This window comes from Engystomops pustulosus, chromosome 2, assembly GCF_040894005.1.
Source record: "Engystomops pustulosus chromosome 2, aEngPut4.maternal, whole genome shotgun sequence".
Lineage (NCBI taxonomy): Eukaryota > Metazoa > Chordata > Amphibia > Anura > Leptodactylidae > Engystomops > Engystomops pustulosus.
Genome location: NC_092412.1, coordinates 262,357,653 through 262,367,611, shown reverse-complemented (window position 1 = coordinate 262,367,611; position 9,959 = coordinate 262,357,653). Strand labels below are relative to the sequence as shown.

The 9,959-nt window shown below is 49.3% G+C and overlaps 1 protein-coding gene across 2 annotated transcripts; it reads left to right on the top strand.

The window, feature by feature from the left end:
* Positions 1-2,458: 2,458 nt before the first annotated feature.
* On the top strand, positions 2,459-8,573 carry LOC140116841 (V-set domain-containing T-cell activation inhibitor 1-like). 2 transcript variants are annotated; one of them, XM_072133278.1, is made up of 5 exons: positions 2,459-2,634; positions 3,384-3,477; positions 4,615-5,031; positions 7,468-7,746; positions 8,313-8,573. In XM_072133278.1, exons 2-5 carry the CDS (start codon positions 3,426-3,428, stop codon positions 8,390-8,392), a joined length of 828 nt encoding a protein of 275 aa, XP_071989379.1. In that variant the 5' UTR covers positions 2,459-2,634; positions 3,384-3,425; the 3' UTR covers positions 8,393-8,573. The 2 variants fall into 2 exon arrangements, with proteins under 2 accessions (XP_071989379.1, XP_071989380.1); XM_072133279.1 differs by having other exon boundaries at positions 8,308-8,573.
* The last annotated feature ends 1,386 nt before the right edge of the window (positions 8,574-9,959 follow it).

The following is a 9,959-nucleotide window of genomic DNA, read 5'->3' as shown; positions in this document are numbered from 1 at the left end:
ACCTGAACCGAGACTTATCACCTGGACCGAGACTTATCACCTGGACTGAGACTTATCACCTGGACCGAGACTTATCACCTGGACCGAGACTTATCACTTGGACTGAGACTCATAAGCTTGAATGAGACTTATCATCTGGACTGATATTTAACACCTGGACCGAGACTTATCACCGTGACTGAGACTCATCAACTGGACCGAAACTTATCACCTGGACCGAGACTTATCAACGGGACTGAGACTTAACACCTGGACTGAGACTTATCACCTGGACTGAGACTCATCACCTTGACTGAGATTTATCACCTGGACCGAGATTTATCACCTGGACCGAGACTTATCACCTGGACCGAGACTTATCACCTGGACCGAGACTTATCACCTCGACCGAGACTTATCACTTGGACTGAGACTCATCAGCTTGAATGAGACTTATCATCTGGACTGAGATTTAACACCCGGACTGAGACTTATCACCTGGACCGAGACTTATTACCTGGACCGAGACTTATCACCTGGACTGAGACTCATCACCTGGACTGAGACTTATCACCTGGACTGAGACTTATCACCTGGACTGAGACTCATCACCTGGACTGAGACTCATCACCTGGACTGAGACTCATCACCTGGACTTAGACTCATCACCTGGACTGAGACTTATCACCTGGACTGAGACTTATCACTTGGACTGAGACTAATCACCTGGACTGAGACTAATCACCTGAACCGAGACTTATCACCTGAACCGAGACTTATCACCTGGACTGAGACTCATCACCTGGACTGAGACTCATCACCTGGACTGAGACTCATCACCTGGACCGAGACTTATCACCTGGACTGAGACTTATCACCTGGACTGAGACTCATCACCTGGACTGAGACTCATCACCTGGACTGAGACTCATCACCTGGACTGAGACTTATCATCTGGACTGAGATTTAACACCTGGACCGAGACTCATCACCTGGACTGAGACTTATCACCTGGACTGAGACTTATCACCTGGACTGAGACTCATCACCTTGACTGAGATCTATCACATGGACTGAGACTTATCATCTGGACTGAGATCTATCACATGGACTGAGACTTATCATCTGGACTGAGATTTAACACCCGGACTGAGACTTATCACCTGGACCGAGACTTATTACCTGGACCGAGACTTATCACCTGGAGCGAGACTTATCACCGGGACCGAGACTTATCACTTGGATTGAGACTCATCAGCTTGAATGAGACTTATCACCTGAACCGAGACTTATCACTTGGACTGAGACTCATCACCTGGACTGAGATTTAACACCTGGACCGAGACTTATAACCTTGACTGAGACTCATCACCTGGACTGAGACTCATCACCTGGACCGATACTTATCACCGGGACTGAGACTTAACACCTTGACTGAGACTTATCACCTGGACCGAGACTTATCACCTGGACTGAGACTTATCACCCGGACTGAGACTTATCACCTGGACCGAGACTTAACACCTGGACCGAGACTTATCACTTGGACTGAGACTAATCACCTGGACTGAGACTAATCACCTGAACCAAGACTCATTACCTGGACTGAGACTTTTTACCTGAACCGAGACTTATCACCTGGACCGAGACTTATCACCTGGACTGAGACTTATCACCTGGACTGAGACTCATCACCTGGACTGAGACTTATCATCTGGACCGAGACTTATCACTTGGACCGAGACTCATCAGCTTGAATGAGACTTATCATCTGGACTGAGACTTATCACCTAGACCGAGACTTATCACCTGGACTGAGACTTATCATCTGGACTGAGACTTATCACCTGGACCGAGACTTATCACCTGGACCGAGACTTATCACCGTGACTGAGACTCATCAACTGGACCGAGACTTATCACCTGGACTGAGACTCATCACCTGGACCGAGACTTATCACCTGGACTGAGACTTATCACCTGGACTGAGACTCATCACCTTGACTGAGATTTATCACCTGGACTGAGACTTATCACCTGGACTGAGACTCATCACGTTGACTGAGATTTATCACATGGACTGAGACTTATCATCTGGACTGAGATTTACCACCTGGACCAAGACTTATCACATGGACTGAGACTCATCAGCTTGAATGAGACTTATCATCTGGACTGAGACTTATCACCTGGACCGAGACTTATCACCTGGACCGAGACTTATCACCTGGACCGAGACTTATCACCTGGACCGAGACTTATCTCCTGGACCGAGACTTATCACCTGGACCAAAACTTATCTCTTGTAAGCTCTTGTGTAAGCTCTTGTGATCAGGACCGTCACTGCTCCTGTGTCCTCTCTATCTCCGCACAGAGTGTAAGCTCTTGTGATCAGGACCTTCACTGCTCCTGTGTCCCCTCTATCTCTGGGGTCATGTATCCTGCTGATATCTGTCAGTTATGATTCTCAGTCTCCCACAGATCCCAGAACTTTCCATCCTCCTCCTCGTCCTCACAGATAATTATACGGTAACAGCGAGCACCGTGTCCGCACCTCACTGGCTGCCGCCGGCACCGGGCCCCTGGGGACCCCACAGCACAGCAGAGGCAGGGGCCACAGGTGTCACAACCAGAGCAGCTACGAGAGAGGACAAGGTAAGGAGCTGAGAGAGGGGGGACAAGACCTACAGTCCCATGTAACACCACAGATAACACAGTGATATCTCTGAGTACAGATCATGTAGTAGTGTCCTGCAGTCCTATGTTACACCACAGATAACACAGTGATATCTCTGAGTACAGATCATGTAGTAGATGTGTCCTGCAGTCCTATGTAACTGCACAGATAACACAGTGATATCTCTGAGTACAGATCATGTAGTAGATGTGTCCTGCACTCCTATGTAACACCACATATAACACAGTGATATCTCTGAGTACAGATCATGTAGTAGATGTGTCCTGCAGTCCCATGTAACAGCACAGATAACACAGTGATATCTCTGAGTACAGATCATGTAGTAGATGTGTCCTACAGTCCCATGTAACACCACAGATAACACAGTGATATCTCTGAGTACAGATCATGTAGTAGATGTGTCCTGCAGTCCTATGTAACACTACAGATAACACAGTGATATCTCTGAGTACAGATCATGTAGTAGATGTGTCCTGCAGTCCTATGTAACACCACAGATAACACAGTGATATCTCTGAGTACAGATCATGTAGTAGATGTGTCCTGCAGTCCTATGTAACACTACAGATAACACAGTGATATCTCTGAGTACAGATCATGTAGTAGATGTGACCTGCAGTCCTATGTAACACCACAGATCATGTGACCTCCTGTACATACAGTTTCTTTCTTTTTTCAGTTGCTTATTTCTTTATTTTCCTTCTAGAATCTGTTGTGATTCTGTGACAGTTCTGTGTCTCTCGTGAGGATGGCGCTGTTATACCTCCTGCTCACACTGATGCTCTTCTCATACCTGGCAGGTGAGTTTCATAGTTTATACAGACACAAGATACAGAAAAAAGATACAAGTCCATCAAGTGCAACCAAGAGAAGGGATTTAGGGGAAATAATTCTATACCACATCAATGTTACTCAGATGTAAAAAAGCATCTAGATCTGCGCTCTGCTCCCGAGCTCTCTGCCGTCCCTGCCGTGCTCTGATCCCGAGCTCTCTGCCGTCCCTGCCGTGCTCTGCTCCCGAGCTCTCTGCCGTCCATGCCGTGCTCTGCTCCCGAGCTCTCTGCCGTCCATGCCGTGCTCTGCTCCCGAGCTCTCTGCCGTCCCTGCCGTGCTCTGCTCCCGAGCTCTCTGCCGTCCATGCCGTGCTCTGCTCCCGAGCTCTCTGCCGTCCCTACCGTGCTCTTCACCCGAGCTCTCTGCCGTCCCTGCCGTGCTCTGCTCCCGAGCTCTCTGCTGTCCCTGCCGTGCTCTGCTCCCGAGCTCTCTGCTGTCCCTGCCGTGCTCTGCTCCCGAGCTCTCTGCTGTCCCTGCCGTGCTCTGCTCCCGAGCTCTCTGCCGGCCCTGCCGTGCTCTGCTCCCGAGCTCTCTTCCGTCCATGCCGTGCTCTGCTCCCGAGCTCTCTGCCGTCCCTGCCGTGCTCTGCTCCCGAGCTCTCTGCCGGCCCTGCCGTGCTCTGCTCCCGAGCTCTCTTCCGTCCATGCCGTGCTCTGCTCCCGAGCTCTCTGCCGTCCATGCCGTGCTCTGCTCCCGAGCTCTCTGCCGTCCATGCCGTGCTCTGCTCCCGAGCTCTCTGCCGTCCCTGCCCCGTTCTGCGCCCGAGCTCTCTGCCGTCCCTACCGTGCTCTTCACCCGAGCTCTCTGCCGTCCCTGCCGTGCTCTGCGCCCGAGCTCTCTGCCGTCCCTGACGTGCTCTTCACCCGAGCTCTCTGCCTTACACGGTCCCCCTAAAAAATGGCTACAACCATCAACCATTAGCAAGAACATTTCCTTAGTGTGTGCAGAGCTTGGTGGTTACAGTCTTTGCTGATCTCCACCTGGCACTCAGTGTCCGCTGTGGTCTTGTCATGGTCATGGGGCCATGGTGTTGGTCCACCCTTGGACTGTGACCATTCATGTTGTTGGTTATTATCGTGTCACTTTTCTTGTCTTCTTCTCAGACTGTGACTATGTCCTTCCCAAGCCTCAGTATGAGGAGATACTCGTCCCACGTTATGGCAATGCCACCTTGCCCTGTCAGTTCTCCTTCATTGAGGGCACCTACGACCTTGGCTTCAGCTGGCACCGGGAGGACATTGTTGAAGAGATTGAGGTTGAAGATATCTATGCATACATCCAGCAAACGTATGAGTATAAGGAGCCCCAGCTGGTCTACAGCTTCCATAAGGACAAGGAAGACTTTGATGAACAGGACTACAATTACCATGGACGGGTGAGAGTGGACACCTCGGAGGTCAGTGAGGGGGACCTGACCCTTCACATGACCAATGTGGACTATCCAGATGAAGCTTTGTACACATGCAAGGCTATCAGCCCCCATGGAAAGGGGGAAATCAAGATGAAGCTCATGATCCAAGGTAGGTCTTACTCAAGGGTCAGTTTTCGATCACAATGCAGGTGAAGGGACGCCTCAGGTATCGGGCAGTGTATTTATGAACACAGCTCTTCATTTTCTGCATATGATGGGTGTCAAGATTTGTACAAGAAATGTAAAGTTTGAGAGATTTCTCAACATTGGCCTCTAAAGCTTCTGCCATGCAAATAGTCTAAGGGTTGGATCTAAGGCCTCTTGCACACTAGCGTTGCGTTTCACGTCAGGGTGCAATGCGTGAAAAACTGACGTTTTGGCTGCGTTTTTGTTCCATTTTTCCTTGAAGTAATTTGCGTTTTTTTTGCGTTTTCGGCGCATTTTTGACGCGCGATTAAATGGGAGACTCGAGCATTTTTCAAAGGGACCATGGTTTGGGATTAAAATGTGTTATTTAATTGAAAAATAATGTCTTCTGATAATTTGCAAACATCTGCGATCTATTCTTCAATGTTCCGCGCGTATATTATCTCCCGACAATTTAGCAGATGTGAAGAACAGTGAAGAATAGAATAAAAACAGTGAACACAGGATCATTTAAGATAAAAACACAGTGCAGAACACAGTGCAGAATAGATTACAGATGTTCGGCACATCTGCTTACTTGTCGGGAGATACGCGCGGAGCGGTGCGGCCAAAATAGCATGTGAAGAACAATATATATATGTGTGTGAAGAACACATTGCAGATGTTTAAATACATCTGCAATGTGTTCTTCACACATATATATTGTTCTTCACATGCTATTTTGTTCGCACCGTTCCGCGCGTATCTCCCGACAAGTAAGCAGATGTGCCGAACATCTGTAATCTATTCTGCACTGTGTTCTGCACTGTGTTTTTATCTTAAATGATCCTGTGTTCACTGTGTTCACTGTTTTTATTCTATTCTTCACTGTTCTTCACTGTGTTTTTTTAATTAAATGATCGTTCGCGAGCAGGGGAAATAATGTTATTCTGGTCACCTAGCAACCCTTACGTTTAAAACGCATTGCACTCGCATTGCACTTGCAATGATTGCGAGTGCAATGCGTTCTTGATGCATCTCCATAGACTTGAATGGGGCGTGAAAATTGCGCGTGACTCGCAAAAATAGAGCATGCTGCGATTTTGACGCGCGTGCAAACGAACGCAAGCACGCGCGTCAAAAACAACGCTAATGGAGAAAGACCCATTGAATACAATGGGACAGAGTGCAATGCGAGTTCTGAGCGTCAAATGCACATGCAGAACTCGCGCGTGAAAAACGCCAGTGGAGAAGGGGCCTCAGGTGAGAAGTGATCTGTCTAAAGAAGGAAAGGTTGCGTACAATATGTAGTGTTGGAGGGAAGTCTGTTCTCCTTGGTGTCAAGAGGTCCAGGTATATGATCTTACCTATTCGTGGACTTATCTGTGTGGTCAAGGTCTTCGGGTCTAAGTCCTTTGGTCAAGTCTTAGTTGTGTGGTCAAGGTCTTTGGGTTCAAGTTTTACGTGTGCGGTTTTTGGGCCCAGATAATTCTGGAGTTTTTTTTCATGCAGGTCCTTTCAGTTTGGGCAATTTGCTGATATCTGTGCTCTGAGACCCCAGGGACGAACGCCGCATTTTCGTTGGGTTTCACGTTTTTTTCCGTTTGGCGCTGAATTGCCCCGGGATTTTGGCGCATGCGATCGGATTGTGGTGCATTGGCGCCGGCTTGCATGCGACACAAATCAGGGGCTGTGGACGTCGGACAACCCAACTGATTCGGGCAAATTGCGGAATTTAAAAAGCAAATTGGGGGTCATTTATTAAGGGCCCGATTCGCGTTTTCCCGACGTGTTACCCGAATATTTCCGTTTTGCGCCGCTTGTACTTAAATTGCCCCGGGATTTTGGCGCACGCGATCGGATTGTGGCGCATCGGCGCTGGCATGCGCGCGACGGAAATCGGGGGGCGTGGCCGAACGAAAACCCGACGTATTCGGAAAAACCGCCGCATTTAAAAACCGAAAATGTGTCGCATAAGGACCGCTTACCTTCACCTGGTCCAGCTCGGTGCATTCCGGCGCGATGAGTTTACTTTCAGCGCAGCAGCGCCACCTGGTGGACGGCGGAAGAACTACCTTATTAAATCCCGGCCGGACCCGAATCCAGAGCGGAGAAGCCGCCGCTGGAACGCGAATGGACCGGGTAAGTAAATTTGCCCCATTGTGTTGCAAGATCAGCACTCACATACACCGGGAAGAAGGTGAACTCCGGCGGACCTCACCGGGGGAAGCGACTCATGCAGGAAATTGGACGTACGATGAATCGGGGCAGACCCGAATCCTCGTCGGACATTCCGGATCGGCGCCGTCAACGGGATGGGTAAGTAAATGTACCCCTAAATGTAATTACATTAGATCGAAGAGTATCTCCTCAAACATGTCCTCATCCACTGGTACCACCTCTCTGTTTATCAATGCAGAAGAAGAAGAGCCTCCAGTGGAGATGGAAACCATTGACAATGTGACAGTAGCTCGTTGTGTCTCTGCCGGTTGGTACAAGGTGCCCATTGTGCGGTGGCTGAACCGCCGTGAGGAGGACGTATCTGAGAACTCTACTGTCGTGGTGTTGGAGATGATGCAGAATGGGAATCACAGGGTCTCCTCAACACTGAGTGGAGTCAAGAGCCATGAGATCTATCGCTGCCTCATCAGGGATGTCAAGAAAGCACGAAGAGCCCGGACATTCTACAGGAAGCTGAGTATGAGGGGTGGCGGGCCTCGGGGCTGAGGCTGGGGTCAAACTGTCCCACCAGCTGATGTCCTAGAGGAATCTGAGTATGAGGGGTGGCGGGCCTGACACCTGGGGCTAGGGTCAACCACTAATATAAGACAAGCTGTCCCACCAGCTGATGTCCTAGAGGAATGGTGGACCTGACATCTGGGGCTGGGCTTCTTATTTAATATAGGACAACTTATGTTCTACAGGAACCTGAATGTGAGGGGTGGTGGGCCTAAGGGGCTGGGACTCAGGTCAACCACTAGTATAGGGCAAGTTGTCCCACCAGCTGATGTTCTGCAGGAAGTCGAGTATGAGGGTAGTCGGGCCTGGGGGCTGGGACTCAGGTCAACCACTAGTATAAGAAAAATTGTCCCACCAGCTGATGTTCTGCAGGAAGCGGAGTATGAGGGTGGTGGGCCTAAGGTCCCGAGAATTGGGATAAACCACAGAATATATCCTGCATCAGGTCCACAATCTCATCAGTCAGATGTTCTGTGTGTCCCATGTTTTCTTATCTAAGTCACTGTTCTTTTTCTTCCAGAAAAGGGGGCACTCAGGGAATATGGGGAGTTCTGAACCCACTCCTCAAGCTCAATGACACGGCTATCAAATACACAGAGGACTAAGAGGACGTCCGGGCACCGGGAGGGACGGGAGACCAGGAGGACCAGCAACAACCTGGGATGTAGAATATATTGTATAGCTGTATGTATATCTCCAGAGTGTGGGTCACACAGGGGACATCATCTGTCATAGAGGAGGAGCCCCCCGGTGCCGATCATCTCTTCTCCTCCAATCCACCAATAAATGGTCATTACAGTAACTTTGTTTGTGTCCTCGGTTGACCTCACACCTCATGTCCCTTCATCCTTGGTGCAACAATCACAATGAGCACATGGCGCTATACAGGGGGTCTGGAGGAGCCCTCATGTATAATCTAGAACATTAGGGCCTCACTATTTGCCACCCTTGGGATCCTCTGAGCCTGAGGGGGAATGTCACAATTGATTCCTAAGAAAAGATCTGGTGTTAAAGCTGCAGATATCCCTGAGAGAGTCTACCACTGCCCCTCACTCATCACCTAGGCCTTCCCCTGGTCTGGTCTACCTTAAAGGACAGCTGTGATTGGATGTTACAAGTGTGGCACCTCCCACGAGGAGCTTAGAGTCACATAAACCAGGTTTGTCTATCGTGAGGAAGGTAGAACATCTGAGCTTTGTCGCTGTGGGCTGCAGCAACAGAGGCCATGCGTCCTACACAGAGGATTCTGGGAATATGCAAATAACTTATAATACAAAAAATAACTAAAGCGACGTCTCTATTGCCACCTTAGATACATTGAGGGCCTCTGCCTGAGATAAGGAAGCACAGAAGGTCCATGCCGACCATCCTGTCACCTATTTCAGGGGGTAGGACATTTGTATACTCCAGTCACACTGCTTGTGTTGCAATTTTTGGTTTTTATTATACAAACTTTCAAACGTGGCGTTTCGGTCAGACAATTGACCTTCATCAGACTCGGTTTGTGTAGGAGAATCAGGGTAAATATTGCTTACATCAAGGAGTGGTGCAATGGCGCGTGGATGGCGGTCTCAGCCGCTCTGGAGAGTAGCGCTGCTCCACGCACCATTGCGCCACTCCTTGCTATAAGCAATATTTACCCTGATTCTCCTACACAAACTGAGTCTGATGAAGGTCAATTGTCTGACCGAAACGTCACGTTTGAAAGTTTGTATAATAAAAACCAAAAATTGCAACACGAGCAGTGTGACTGGAGTTTACAAATGTCCTATACTCTGAGGGATTGGGGCCTCTCCAGAGCACCGGTGCATTTTACTCCGCTTGGTTTGCAGCAGAAATCCTTCTTTTACTGTTTCAGGGGGAGACATCGTTCTCCTTCTTCATCTTACTCTTCTTTTGTCCTGGTTAGTGATGAGCGGGTCTGTACACACACAACCGCCATAGTCACCGCCGTTTAGCGAGCAGCCAATCAAGCAGCTTGCAGCCCTATAGATAACCACAGTTATGTCCTCCATGTCCTGCCTGTGATTGGCTGCGATGGAGTATAAGCGCTGGGTCATATCTCCAGACGCCATCACACACAGGAGACTCGGGAGAGGTCAGACAGGCCAAGACTACGAAAATACCAATAATTGCCCTTCTCATGGCACCTGTAGGGGCAGGAGGCTGCTG

What these genes read in the sequence shown, in the direction of transcription:
- LOC140116841 (XM_072133278.1), top strand. Translation starts at nt 3,426, where the DNA reads ATGGCGCTGTTATACCTCCTGCTCACACTGATGCTCTTCTCATACCTG. An exon ending in GCTCTTCTCATACCTGGCAG is followed by an intron (nt 3,478 to 4,614) that starts GTGAGTTTCATA and finishes TCTTCTTCTCAG; the next exon opens with ACTGTGACTATGTCCTTCCC. An exon ending in GATGAAGCTCATGATCCAAG is followed by an intron (nt 5,032 to 7,467) that starts GTAGGTCTTACT and finishes TTATCAATGCAG; the next exon opens with AAGAAGAAGAGCCTCCAGTG.